The sequence below is a fragment of the Chlorocebus sabaeus genome, chromosome 8 (assembly GCF_047675955.1).
Source record: "Chlorocebus sabaeus isolate Y175 chromosome 8, mChlSab1.0.hap1, whole genome shotgun sequence".
NCBI lineage: Eukaryota > Metazoa > Chordata > Mammalia > Primates > Cercopithecidae > Chlorocebus > Chlorocebus sabaeus.
In genome coordinates, this window is record NC_132911.1 from 17352724 (window position 1) to 17368219 (window position 15496).

The 15496-nt window shown below is 37.4% G+C and overlaps 1 protein-coding gene across 1 annotated transcript in view; it reads right to left on the reverse strand.

The window, feature by feature from the left end:
• Positions 1–2895: 2895 nt before the first annotated feature.
• The window catches only part of FGL1 (fibrinogen like 1), a 30752-nt gene continuing 18151 nt past the window's right edge, over positions 2896–15496 (reverse strand). The window contains exons 4-8 of the mRNA XM_007961750.3: positions 12880–13039; positions 12537–12634; positions 7431–7519; positions 7062–7249; positions 2896–3255 (exon numbers count right to left, since the gene is read on the reverse strand). Coding sequence (XP_007959941.3) covers positions 3096–3255; positions 7062–7249; positions 7431–7519; positions 12537–12634; positions 12880–13039 — 695 coding nt within the window. The 3' untranslated portion in view covers positions 2896–3095. The remainder of the gene's footprint in view (positions 3256–7061; positions 7250–7430; positions 7520–12536; positions 12635–12879; positions 13040–15496) is intronic.

A 15496-nucleotide genomic window follows, 5' to 3' on the forward strand; every position in this document is an offset into this window, starting at 1 on the left:
CTCCCGAGTAGCTGGCACTACAGGTATGTGTCATGATGCCCAGCTAATTTTTGTATTTTTAGTGGAGATGGGGTTTCACCACATTGGCCAGGCTGGTCTCCAACTCCTGACCTCAGGTGATCCGCCCACCTTCGTTTCCGAAAGTGTCGGGATTACAAGCATGAGCCACTGCGTCAGGCCCCAATCTAGTCTCTTTAACTGTTTTTATTTCCTGGCGTAGAGCTCCCTACCATTCCACTGAAATAGATTTAAGAACACAAATAACGTTATCACTAACTCCAATGATCTTTCATTAGAACTTCTCTTCCATTATTTTATGGCATTTTAAATTTTTAAAATCACTCCTTCTGCATTGAAAAACTATTATCCTGAGGTTCGACACCATAATGTGTTTAGCTCCCCTCCCACTTCTCTGTGGAATCTTTTTTTTTTTTTCTCCTTTAAAAGCTTTTCTTCTTTTGATCTCATAATTGTGTGAGTTCTTCAGGCTACTACTTGAGCAATTAAGCCCATATTTAAAATTGTCACTGATGATCCATTATTTATAGCTTACCAACATGTGTTCTATGGAACACTGTTCCCACAAGACCACACTGAAAAACAATCAAGAACCCTGGCAAACATTTCTCCTTTGCCTGCACATTCTATAGACATCATAAAAATAAATCTTTTTCCTGATCATACTTTCAGTCGGAGTGAACATATGATACAATTCTGACCAACACAGCATAAACTGAAGTCTGTTGACCCTTTGCTTTTCTTGGTGCTTTTAACGTGAACTCAAAGCAGGAACGGCAGTAGGTCATTTGCAATTTTGAAGGATGGGCTAAAAGAATTGCAGCATCAGACTGCACGCTGCCCTGAACATAGGACAGCAACTGCTTACCTCCTGAGTTCTCACTACGTAAGATGAATAAATCCTTATTTGTTTGGACTTCCATCATCAGGCGATTTACACCTTGCAGCAGCGCACACTCTTAATTAGATATAAAAATGGTACAACCGTATGTCCTTCTTGGAACTTCAGAATGCGCATTAGAAAATTAGAGAACTGCGAAATTCCCAAGAGAAGAAACCTGTGGAATTCTGTTGAGTATGTCATCTCCTAAATGTATTCGATCAAGCAGACCTTTTCTTTTTTCTGTACTAAACTCCCCATGTCTCACAGAACTACGGCTCTCTAGCTTTTTGCTTTTCCAAATGTAATTTCTAGACCAGCAGTATCTGCATCATCTGGAACCTTGTTAGAAAACCCAAATATTAGGCTCCATCCTGGAATTAGAGTTACATTTTAACAAGATCTTCGTTTGATTTGTACGATATTAAATCTGAGAAGTGCTGCGTGGGAAACGCTGATTTAGAGAATGAAGGACAACTAACCTTAATATCCTTATGTGGCCTATGATTTCAAAGGCATCTGTATCACAAATGCCTGCTTCACAAATCATCACACCTAGTTCTTAGTGAACACTTACTCTGTGCGAGGCATTATGCTAAGTGTTACACTTTTATAATTCTCAAAGCAACCCTATGAGGCAGGTACTATTGTAATCGCTATCCTGTAGATGAGATAGCTAAGGCTCAGAGAAGTCAAGTTGCCTACCCGAGGTCACATAGCTTTTAAGTGGCAGAATCCTTGGCTTAAGGATTTAAGGATCACTTAACTGTATTGGCCGTCTAATCTTTTGTTCCCAAGCACTTTCCTGCTCTGTGTACTTTACACACGTGATTCCCTCTGCCTGCAATATCTCCCCACGTACACCTTGTTAAAAGGTCTCAGCTCAAAAAGTCAGTTGTTCTGGGAAGCTTTTCTGATCTCCTACCCCAAAACCAGGTCAGATCCTCCTGGTATACATTTCCCAGGCACATACCTTTACTTCATACGTATCAACTTTTAAAATTATGTATATTTTGTGATTCTATGATTAGTGTATTTACCAAAAAACTAAGCTCTGTGTGGACTTGAACTCTCTGTGCTTGACACGTAGTTGGCACACAAATATTTTTTAGAGTATCTTTTTTTTTTTTTTTTTTTCCTGAGATGACGTCTCACTTTGTTGGCCAGGTTGGAGTGTAGTGGCACGATCTCAGCTCACTACAACCTCTGCTTCCGAGGTTCAAGCATTCTCCTGCCTCATCCTCCCGAGTAGCTGGTATTACAGGCTCACACCACTATGCCCAGTGAATGTTTGTATTTTTAGTAGAAACAGGGTTTTATCACGTTGGCCAGGCTGGTCTCAAACTCCTGGCCTCAAGTGATCCGCCTGCCTCAGCCTCCCCGAGTGCTGGGATTACGGGCGTGAGCCACCGTGCCCGGCCTTTTGGAGTATCTTTTACTCTCATTTGAAATGTTCTTTCCCTACTCTGCACCAATCCAAGTTCTATCCAGAAGAAGCTATAGGATGGTGGCAAAACATTTGATTTCACATCAGAAGACTTGAATTTGAGGTCTTGTTCCCCTACTTTGTAGCTTTGAGCAGTCACAAAAACTCAGACCCACTAATTCTCAGCTCTGTTAAATGGAGATAATAATAACCTCACAGGATTGGCGTAAGAATTAAAATGAGCCCTGAGAGAAGGGTATAACCTACATAAACTTCCTAAAAATACAAGTAGCGTTTTGTAGTGATTAAGATCCCGGGTTGTGCTTAAAAGTTTCCACTCTGTAATCCAAAACCTGAGTTCAAATCCCAACTCATAGTATTAACGGTCTCTGCAGCTGGTTCGGCAATCCATTATTTGCTGGATTTTGTCATGTGTTTTGCCAATTGCATTCATAATTTATTATGCATTTATGCTTGTATATCCTAAGTCATGGTATATAATTATGCTTTTTGTGTTTTGTCTGAGATAAGCTCATATCAGAGCCTTTTGCACACAGGGATTCAATAAATATTAACACAATCTACGTTTATTTGGTGAATATAGCATATCTGCTGTACTGAAAGTACATTAAGTAACAAAGGCAAGCGAGAAGAATGAAAAGCAGTACTCACAACAGTTATCATGATTGCGCACGGTATGTTCGGAATGAGTATTTTTCAAATCACTTTAAACAAAGCTGAATTGCAGAAATGAAAGCCCAACAGCAACAATTAAATGACATTTGGAATAAAATCATTTGGCCTAATTTTCATAACCACAGATTTCAGAGAATACCACCACCCATGCCAGGTGTACCAGACAATCCCATTGTCTGTTTTAGCCGTGTAGGGGCCGCTGTAGTATAAACCATTCAGGTTTGCAGAGTGACACCTAGTGGAAGGAGGGGAGAGAAAAAAAAAGAAAACAACAATCAGACTGGAAAAATATTGTTCAGAAACTCTTTTATTTTGCTAGCAAATACCCAAAACTTTTGAACTATGAATTCTGCCATTTTTCAGACAAGTAAATATTTACTAGTTTCCAAAAGCTGAGAAATTTCTACAATAGATGGATATTGTGTTTTATTTTTTATTTTTTAATTTTTTTAAATAATAGAGACAGGGGCTCTCTATGTTGCCCCAACTGGTCTCGAACCCCTGAGCTCAAGCAATCCTCCTGCCTCAGCCTTCCAAAATGCTGGGATAACAGGTGTGAGCCACCATGCCTGGACTCAGGCATGGGTGAGTATTTTAAACTGGTGAGTTTTACTGCCATAACAAATCTGAAAATACAACCCAGGCCACTCACAGTGCATTGAAAAATAAGCATTTCAATTTTTGATTGCCTTTAAATGAAAAATTAAGACAAGCCAACAAAAACCAATCCTTGTAACCTCTAGCCTTACGACCTCCTGACTCAGAACAGTGTTAATCTCATACTTAGCAAGAGCTAAGGTGAGTGTCAGCAAAGGAAGGCACGGGCAAGGTGCTCTACGGCTGGCACTCCTGGATAATTTGCACTCACTCGTTCGTTCATCTGCTGCTAAGACTTAGCTTTCGTAATTCAAACTCCCTCCCTCTTCTTCTTTAAATTGCCAGCATATCAATTATTTTAATCTCAAGGGTAAGCAAACAAAACCTAAACCACCATTTAAAGTTTTCCCACCCATCAACCAATAATCATTTTTTCCTAGTTGCTGAGTTAATTTTTTACATGCATTGCACCAATCTAGATAAGCTGGTTAGGTTATCGACAATATAAAAATGTTTCTTTCCTCTTTTGGAGTCTGTAAATCTTGTCCTTGATATGTATAATTTACATGTAAGAGTATGCAATAAGTTTGTGTGCGTTATTATGAAATTAATTACCGTATACTTCTGTATTGATACAATTAATGAAAAGATGTCAGAATTAGGATAGAAGGAGAACATTCACAAGAGATAGTTCTGAACATCTATGGAAAAACCCAAATTATTGAATCAAAAAAGCACATAATCTACCCATAAAGGCTGATTGGCTGGCTTGAATCACTTATCAACCTAACGATCCACTCCTACTGAGCATTCTCGAAGTCCTCCTAATTTAAATGGACGTAATTAATTGAAAATACGTATGTTAAGTCTGCACATGTCAAAGCCTACTGTGTTTTTAAAACAGCATGGAAAGTAATGTTGCAAAAGAAAATACTGTAAATTGAGTCTCCAGAATCTATTATTTTGGCATATATTTGTCTATCTAGAGATATCTGCTAACTGTATTTTTATATTTGGTCTATGATTTGAATCCCATTAGGAAACTAACTGATCAACATAAGAAACCTTCACTATTCTGAGACCAGTTTTCCAGCATCCTTTAATTTTTAGAACAGCCTGTATTTGAAACTAGATTGGGGGATGATTGAGGTTCCCTTGGTGAAGAAGTGGCTGTGAACGCTCATGTGAAATGCTACGCTAACAAAGACAAGACATCAACACACAGTGATTAGTTTGCTATATGGAAAAAGAACATCTTATAGGTGGGCTATATTTATGAAGTGCCAACATTTCATGTAAATTAGAAGAACTATGGAACAGAAGAAAAGCAAGAGTAAAAAGGAAGAAAAGATGATAGTCAAACTCACTAATAGTAGGTGTGGTAAAAGTAGCACCAAGTTTCTAGAACAATCTACTTTCTCTCCCTTAATGCCTACTGATTTTCCAATTGCACAGCCTCATCAACTCCTTTGATTCCAAGGATAACGCAGTCTCCTTGGGTGGCTCCAGCCAACGAATTGCCTTTCTTTGTTCTCCCTGAACCCATATCTTTAAAGTCAGGTAAATCATTCCTTTGCCCACATTAATACGTACGGTAGTTTTCATTCAGATGCCTGAGAAGCCAGTCAGCTGGATAAAGTACATGGGTTTGATCTCATGACACTATTAGTAATTATTTCTGCATATGGAATTCTTTTCAAAATCAAACATTGTTGATGCTTGCAGACGACTTCATGAATTACGTGTAAGTTTTATGTCATGGTAACTTAGAAGGACAAGGGGGAAAGAAAGGAAGAGTAGGAACAGGTGAAGAAGATGGTTTTTAAAATAACAGGAAAACCACTAAGGAAAAGACTATCATCACCTCCAATTTGCAAAGCAGGAGAGAGAAATTGGTTTCTCTCCTTCACACTGCCGGAAATACTCCAGTTCCTTTACAAATGATCAAATATTAAATGGACTCAAATTTTTTTTAAAAAGCAAAATACAGAAAAAAAAAATGACTATTTTTACAACCGCAGTAGTACTCCCTTATCTGTAGGGAATACATTCCAAGACCCCTAGCGGCTGCCTGAAACTACAGATAATACCAAATTCTATATATCGATACTATGCTTTTTCAGTCTCATAACTGAAACAGCTACAAAGTGACTAACGAGCAGATAAAGAAAATAAAATTTACTAAACCGAAGGACATGATATAGATTGAAAAGAACCGCTGAGTACCCATTGTAGTAAATGAAAAGAAGACCGCAACAGTGTATGTCACTGTAAAATTTCAGAGCGCTAGGGGGAAAAATCTTGTGGGTGTAGTAAGGAAAAAAAATCTATAGTAGTTCTCTGTTTTTTCCTGTAATATACATACCTATGATAAAGTTAATTTATAAATTAGGGACAGTAAGAGATTAACAATAACTAATAATAAAATATTATGATTATATAACAATATGTCAGCATTACAGCTCTTGGGCTTTGGGACTATTATTAAATCAAATAAACATGATTTGAACACAAGCACTCTGAAATCGCAACACTGGATCTGATAACTGAGACTGCTACTAAGTGTCTCGGGAGGGAGGCCTTTCAGTGTGGAGACGCCGGACAAAGTGGTGACCTACCTCCTGGGCAGAATGAATCCAATGGTGTGATTCTCTGCTCAGAATGACGTACGATTTAAAACTTATGAATTAGGCCGGGTGCGGTGGCTCACGCCTGTAATCCCAACACTTTGGGAGGCCGAGGTGGGAGGATCACATGAGGCCAGGAGTTCGAGACCTGCCTGGGCAACATGGCAAAACCCCATCTCTACCAAAAATTGAAAAATTAACCCATGTACCCCAGAAATATATAAAATATTTTGTATCAGTAAAAAAAGAAGCAAATATGTACAATCAAAAATGGAATTAATTTGCTGATAAAGTAACATGAATGTATTCAGTCAGAGGGTAGAATTAGGTTTCAGGGTTATTGTTAAGGAAATTCCTGTGTTGGGAGAGGCTTGGATTCAATGAATTAATGAAAGCCATAGTGATTGAAAAGTAGTACTCTACAGAAACATTATAGCAGTAACAGTGGCTCTTTTGTGTGATATGGTCAGGTGAAGAACTAGTTGGTTATTAGGATGCCAAATATTCTCCTTATGTATAGATGCTCTCTCTTTCTTTGTGTGAATTTGTGGCCTTCTATTTATAACTCATCCATAATTCAGTTTGCAAATGATCTTTGTAGAAGTAATAATTTATTTCTATGACATTTAAACTTTACTAATGTTCACAATGAACAAATCCTCAAAACCACTTCATTGCTGAAGAATTCTAATGATTACTTAGTAATACTAATATTATAAATAAAGACCAACATTACCATACATATTATATTGATAATTAATGCCCATCAGTGAGATATCATCAACTCCATTACGACTATGCTCATAAGACATCAAACCTGTTAAACCACCAGCCAGACTGATCTTCTTCTGCACAGTTCCCGTCATAGTTGTCATGATCTCTGTCGCACGTGCTAAATTTCATTCTTTGGTGACTAGCCCACCACTGCACCTCAGGATGAAAACTCCCCGCAAGGGAATCTCCAGCTGTTCCAGAATATTCCCCAATATTCAGCTCATAGAAATTCTAAAGAAAAAGAGCAATTTCTAATGTCAGTAGAGTTCCTCTGTGACCATTTTAAAATGAAGTTTATTTCATAAACAAAAGAACAGGCTCTATTGTGTATTTTTATTTCCACTGACTCCAGGGTTTTATTGCACATTTTAAGCATTTATTTATGGTTTTACTTATTAGAAAATTGTAGTACCTTTTCATCTCCAACTTTGAAATTCTTATATTGTGCATAACGGCTATTTTTTTCAAAATCTGCAAGGTCGATTTTTAAAGTGTAGTCTTCTAAAAACGAAACAAGAAATTATAATTTTTAAAAATGCGTGACATGACACGGACTACAGCGGATTAAAAATAATTCACAGCTCTATTTTACTTTTACCATTTCCTTTGGCCAAGAACTGGTTTTCAAAGATTAAACAGTGACTCCATTGTATTTATAACATGAACACTTTATCGTGTAATGTATTGTAAAAAAATGATGGATACAATGTTAAATTTAAAAAATGTCTACTAGATCTCTCAGAGGTAAAAGCTAGTGCAATTCTCTTAATAATGAAAAACAGAAAAAATAAGTCATTACTTAAAGTAGTCTAACAATGAAAGGACTGACGTTTTTAAGTTTAATGGTTTGTCCTCTTTTTCTTGATTTCAGTAAGAATGTTGATCTTGAACGTAAATGGCAACTACTAATGACATCATGTAATTTTTTTGTAGCTGAGCCACTAGGTTTGTAAAATGTAGTTGCCATTACCTGCATATGCCCGAACTTGGTTATTTTCCTGAGAGCGTAAAAGATCAGCCACCAAACCCTTTAAGAATAATTTGAGGAAGAAATACGAATCCTAATTGTTATCTGAAAACCTTCCTTTGGTAATGGCTCATAAGATCAAGAGACTAGCATCAAAGTTTATAGAGTGGATGTCATTGGAGAATTTCAGAGACAACAAGGAAACATTCTTGAGAAATGCTGTACCACCAATATTCTCAATGGCAGAGATGATGATAATTACTGGAAAATACACTAACATCAATGACTCTGAGTAAAAAGGTATTTCTGAAGAGTTGATATCTATGTGTAAAAGCATTTTAAGAATACAATGGGGCCGGGCGCCGTGGCTCATGCCTGTAATCCCAGCATTTTGGGAGGCCAAGGCAGACGGATCATGAGGTCTGGAGATCAAGACCATTGTGGCTAACATGGTGAAACCCCGTCTCTACCAAAAATAAAAAATTAACCGGGCGTGGTGGCGGGCACCTGTAGTCCCAGCTACTTGGGAGGCTGAGGCAGGAGAATGGCATGAACCCGGGAGGTAGAGCTTGCAGTGAGCCAAGATCACTCCACTGCACTCCAGCCTGGGCAACAGAGCAAGACTACATCTCAGAAAAAAAAGAATACAATGTATTGGGTATATATTCACTTTTATGTATGCTAAAGAATGATATATGATGACAACAAATCTCTAAACATTAAAGATATACTTTAATGACTGTAAAAATTCTAGGTGATAAAAGAGCATTACGTTTTTAAAATGATTAAAATAGTTGCTACCTTCAAGTAATCTTTTTGTTGTTGTTGTTCCATTGTTTGGAAATAACAAAGACTTTCTTTTTCAGAAACAGAACTCTTGTCTGGGGCACTGAAGGTTATAAATCAAATTATTAGATCATATGTGTTCTATCCTCCTACTTTGATAAATAAGATATAACAATGACCTGTAAGGTCAGGTTAGAATTTAGAGCCTCACATTCCTTGGAGTTTCAAGCCAGACCATGGAGGCACTGGGAAGGAGAGTCCCTGAATAGTCCTACCACCTAGGTCGCATCTATGGTTGGCCTCTTCTATCTTCCCATCCCCATCTCCATCACTTATAGCAAGGGGCTTTGGATACCCTTGTGGACATCCAAGGCTGCATATCCAAGCTCTATTCACACCCAAGGTGGGTGGATTACAGGGTCAGGGGATCGAGACCATCCTGGCCAATATGGTGAAACCCCGTCTCTACTAAAAATACAAAAATTAGCTGGGCATGGTGGTGCGTGCCTGTAATCCCAGCTACTCAGGAGGCTGAGGCAGGAGAATTGCTTGAACCCGGGAGGCAGAGGTTGCAGTAAACCGAGATTGAGCCACTGCACTCCAACCTAGTAACAGAGCGGGACTCCATCTAAAAAAAAAAGGCTGTGGGGCAGGGAATGCTGGATTCCTCATGACTGGAGTCCCTTTAAGAGGGGATTCGGGCCTCTCTTGGGCTTGTTAATTTAGCACCACAATTTCCTTGCCCCAGGGAGCTCTCTCAAGGTAGTAAAGGTCACGTGAGACAAGACTGTAGAGTGTATAAGAGCAGCAAGGCAGGCTAAGTCAACTGTCTTTAAAAATACTCTGTTACAGGCCAGATGCGGTGGTTCACACCTGTAATTCTAGCACTTTGGGAGTCTGAGGCAGGCAGATCACTTGAAGTCAGGAGTTTGAAACCAGCCTGGCCAACATGGTGAGACCACCGTCTCTGCTAAAAATACAAAAGTTAGCTGGGTGTGGTGGTGTGCGCCTATAATCCCGGCTACTCAAGAGGCTGAGGCATGAGAATTGCTTGAACCAAGAAGCAGGGGTTGCAGTGAACCAAGGCACTCCAGCATGGGCGACAGAGCAAGAATCCGTCTCAAAAAAAACAAAACAAAAAAAAACCTCTATTATAGAAGAGACATAAAGTCTCAGTTTTTTGGCTAAACATTTAAATGTCTGTGTGTTCAGTAAGTAAACAAATTACATTTACCATTTCTAAATCAATTTTATGGCCACTACTTGTAGTCAAGATTTATGTAGTGGGGATAAAGCCATTCCCAGAGGTAATTCATTAGCCATAACGCTCTCATAATTAAAGAATGCAGAGACAAAAGCACTGCCTATTGTCTGGGTTATTGGGATACATGATTGTGGGCCTAGGTACTGAAAAATACATTTTTATTGCCACGAGATTAGCCAGCCTGAGTACCAAGTTGAAATATGAACGGGAACAGGTTTGTTGGCAAAGTTCCTCTGGGCAAATATGTACATCATAATAACCTGAAAACTAATAAGTTTGAATTTCATATATTTAGAAAGAGCCAAGGGTTACTGCTCTGGGCTTTTCATAGTTTCAATAAGAAACTAGACAAATACCAATGTGCAAATTAAACAGAAGTTGATACGGCAAATTTTATATATCTGGCATAAAACACTTAAAACTAGAATAATAGATATGTTGAAGGAAAGGAAGCCTGATATAAATTTGGAGAGTACTGATCATAAGAAGGACATATAAAGAAAGTATAAGGTTTCTAGGATTACTCATCCTGTCTAATGTTTATTATTCTAGTGTCTCAAAGAACTTTATAACCCATAATCCTACTACTATAAATATAGAAACACCAATAGCTTTCCAGAACTTGGGTCAAAAAATGAACTCTTGCTTTATTTTAATTAATTAATTATTATTATTATTATTTGAGATGGAGTCTCTCTCTGTCATCCAGGCTGGAGTGTATTGGCACAATCTCGGCTCACTGCAACCTCCGCCTCTTGGGTTCAAGCAATTCTCCTGCCTCAGCCTCCCAAGTGGCTGGGATTACAGGGGTGAGCCACCATGCCTGGCTAATTTTTGTATTTTTAGTAGAGACAGGGTTTCACTATATTGGCCAGGCTGGTCTCAAACTCCTGGCCTCATGGGATCCACCTGCCTCGGCCTCCCAAAGTGCTGGGATTACAGGTATGAGCCACCATGCCCGGCTGTTTTATTTTTAATGCAATTGCAGTGTAACTTAGCATGCTTTTTTGGGCATTACAGTTGCCTTTTATGAAGGATTCAGGATAAGACTTGAGTGGGACTGATGATAATCTCAGACTACAACAGAGGTAGGGAAGATAATGGATTGGAGCAAAAGAACATGGGAGATAGAAGCTTGGAAAATTTGTTATCAAAGCAATGACATTTTAGACAAATATGAAACTCTAAAGATAAAAATTTAAAAGTATCTAGGGAGAATTGTCCAGATGTCTGCTATTTACTTTGAAATATATATACAGAAAAGATGGATGGATGGATGGATTGAGTAATGGACAAATGGATAGACACGTAATAAAAACAAGCAAAGTAAAATGTTAATGTAGGATACAGGTGGTAGGTTGAAACTTCTTTCAAATTGGTTGCATCTTTGAAAAAATTTCAACATAAAAGATGAGAGGTGTGTGGAAACATGGACGTTTCATATATTATGGTATTTTATTGGAAAAATGGCGCCAATTCCCCAATTTTTCACCTCCCTCTCATAATATGTCTTCATAACTCCTGCTATTGTTTACTTCCTTTTTAAAAAAAGTCTGAGCTGCTCCTGTGATTTGCTTTCACCAATAGAAGAAAAATGATTCCGTGCCAGTTCTGAGCCTAGATCTCAAGAGACTTATATACATCCATTCTTTTTTCTGGAACCCTGCCTGTGCTACAAGAAGAAGTCCAGGCTAGCCAGCTGGAAGATGAGAGACCCTATGGAGCCCGGCGGAATCCTTCCATCCTAGAGCAGCAACTTCAATCAGGAAGTTGATTGCACATTCATAAGCAAGCCCAGCCATGATCAGCAGAGCCCAGCCCTGATCAGCAAAATCACCCAGCCAACCTGCAGATTTGTGAGAAGTAATAAATGACTGTTGATTTTAAGCCACTAGCTTTGAAAGGGGATTGTTACACGGTATTATTGTGACATTAGATAACTGATACAGTATATATAATCTTCAGGAACTCAAGGCATCAAAAAAGAATAATTATGACATTTTATATCCTTTTCAGAAACAGAATATCCATATATTCTATATAGATACATAGTGATATATTATCTATATATTCTATATAGATATATAGTGATGTATAATCTATGTATCTTATATACAGTGATATATATCTATATATCTGATATATTTAAGTTAGTGGCTTAAAATCAACAGCCATTTATTACTTCTCACAAAGTATAGATATCTATATATCTATGTAAAATATATCACTATCTATAAATATCTATATATCTCTCTATATAGATATTTCTCATACATATATATGAGAAAACAATTCCCCCAACCTAATTCTAGTTTTTTTTTTTCTGTTTCTAATTTTAGGCAGCCACATTTTACATTTGGGATTATTGCCCAAAAGTTATCACTACCATCTGTAAATCATAGCAATTATTGAATTAGTTCCATTGCCTATAATTTGGTTTAAAAAATTGTAGTGTTGTTTTTATTGTATTCCAAATAAATTTGACATCATTCAAACCTTACCTTGAGTGGTCAAGAGGTGAAGATTTTTATTGCCCAGCCAATATTCACCATGTTTTTGGACAAAATTTCCAAAGCCATTTTCATAGTCATTCCATCCTCTAAAAAATGTAAAGTGGAAGCTGATTTTAGTAAACTCCATTTGTGGTACCAAAGTGAGCACCACCCACCCCATGCTACCACCACCTCCAATATTTTCTTGATTTGTTCATTCATTTTCAGTATTCTTATTTAGAGAGAATGAAATTCTGTCTCATTAATAGACTTCAGCATATGATCAAAATATTTGACTTATAAATCTCACATTTGCTGCTACAAATAAATTCTTATGTCATAATAAGCACACCTGTTAAAGTTCTCGCTGCCATCAGATCGTCTCTGAATTACAGTCCATCCTCCTCCATCGGACATGTCGCAATAAACAGAAAATTCTGTTGGGCTCTGGAGAGGTTTGATTTTGTAAAATCCACTGAGCTTATACCCATCATTGAAAATCTCTGAACAATCTGTTTTTAAAACAAGGTAATGTAACATTCATTATGTGTCTTTTTTTTCCCCTTGCGGAGCCTCTGAATGAGATTATTCAATATCACTGGAGACGGATAACACATGGTATAGAAATCAGCGTTTTAAAATTGCATCTTGTACATCTTCCAGTGGATATTAGGAAAGTTTTATTTTCTTAGCTATTAGTTGCCACCTGAATCTGTGATATAATCATGGAGGAAAAAAAGGGAGTGAAATAAGAATCTAGTTTCTTGTTTCTTTCTTCTTTTTTCTTTTACTTTTTTTTTTTCTTTTTTTTTTTTTTTTTTTTTTTGTAGAGATGGGGAGTGTCTCTATATTGCCCAGGCTGGTCTTGAACTCCTGGCTTCAAGCAATTCTCTTCTCCCACCACAGACTCCCAAAGTGCTGGGATTACAGGTGTGAGCTACCACGCCTGGCCTAGTCTCTAATTTCTGAGTTTTGTAGAAAACAATGTTAAAAAGCAAGTTGTGTATAATCTGTTAATAACAGTGTATTTAGGCGGAACTTACAGTTTTATCAGACAGAATAGTAAAATTTATCTCACCCATCAAGCTAAAAATGAAAGCAGAAATATTAACACCAAACAACTAAGTTACTACAGGTTATCTTGACTTAGAGCATAAGAAATCATGCTGGACATCTGAAAATGAACCGGAAATAGTAATCTTCTCAAAATCTTATAACCTCTTAGCCTTATTAGATTTTTTATTAGCTCACTGAAGTTTCTAAAAGTCCATACATTCTTAGATGTTTTTGCTAAAAACGGCAAGCTTCTGCTATTTGTTTCATCCTTTAATTCTTTTTTGCTGTGGTATTTCTTTGAACACTGAAGCAAACATGCTACCCCTTTGACACCAAAAAGTGATATCTGTTTCTTTTTTTTTTTTTTTTTTTCCCTCCTTTGAGACAGTCTTACTCTTTCACCCAGGCCGGAGTGCAGTGGTGCGATTTCGGCTCACTACAACCTCTGCTTCCCAGGTTCAAGCAGTTTTCCTGCCTCAGCCTCCCGAGTAGCTGGGATTACAGGCACGTGCCTCCACACCTGGGTAATTTTTTTGTACTTTTAGTAGGGATGGGATTTTGCGATGTTGGCCAGGCTGGTCTCAAACTCCTGAGGTCAGGCAATCCGCCCACCTCGGCCTCCCAAAGTGATAGGATTACAGGTGTGAGCCCCCACACCCTGCCAAAAGGTGACACCTGTTTCTTAAGCCACCTGAGGGTGATGTAAATTAATACCCATTAGGTCTCACCTAGGTTGATCCGTACAGACTTAGAGAATGTGGCAAATAGAGACTTCTCTATTGTTTAGATGCATAGCAAACTATGTTTTAGGATGACTGAAGTAGTGGCCGCTATAAACAGATAGTCTTAAGAAGAGCCATCTACAAACATTTGAATAAAAATATTATGACATCATCAACTTACACTTTTACTCCTGTCGCTTTGTTAATTTTCTTTAAAAATTTTTTTTTTCTGATTGGATAATTCCATAAGTTCTTTTTCATGTTCATTGTTTTGATACTAAGTTGCCAAATGTATAACTCTCTCGTTTTGTTACACATAAAATATATTGCACATTAAGTAGGTTGAATAGGCCATAGAAATCAGAAGAGAAAAGAAAAGAAAGAACCTTGGTCATTTTATAAAGCCTTCACACGGCTGGGACTGATCATATACTACTGCTTTGGTGAGATGTTTACCTTTGTAATGATTTAGACTTTATTCATATATTTATTTTCAACATTCAGAAGCACAAGTGTTCAAATACATGCTAAATTACAAAAACGATCCTGTTTTGGCGATTAAACAAGAAGCAAAACAATGAGAAAATGATTACCTAAAATTAGTTCAAGATTGTTATGAGGTTTACATCGTGTAGTCAAGTGTATAGCACAACACTTTTATTAAAGTAAGCAGATTTTAGCCCTGTTTGGAAAGAAGCTTTTTGCTTACATTTAATTTCCTACCAAAGAGCTGAATACTAAAGACTCACAAAGGTCAAACTCTTTTCCAGGCAAATATGGAAGTGATTAGCTATAACATTTGCCTCTGGAAAACTTAGTGAATATAGAGGTTTCAGCCAACATTTTCTGCTTGTTATTATTTTATGCTAACTGCGAGTTTGTTGTTTTTTTGGTCTTGTTTTTAAAATTTTCCTTCTCCCCAGAAGAAAATGCCAAACACAATTTAAGAAAAGCTTTCGACTGATAAAAACAGTAACACAACAACAAAATCCCCAACAAGTAAATAAACATTAAAAAAGCAAAAAAGCACCAGTAGTTCAACTTGCTTATAGCTAACAAGTTAAGAAGACTGCTTCGGAAAACGTGACTTAAACTGTAACAGCAGAAAGTTTGAAAAATGTAGAATTTAAGATATTAACTTGATATTTAAAATGGTGATTTTCAAAATGTTCAGACCCGTTCAACTCCCGG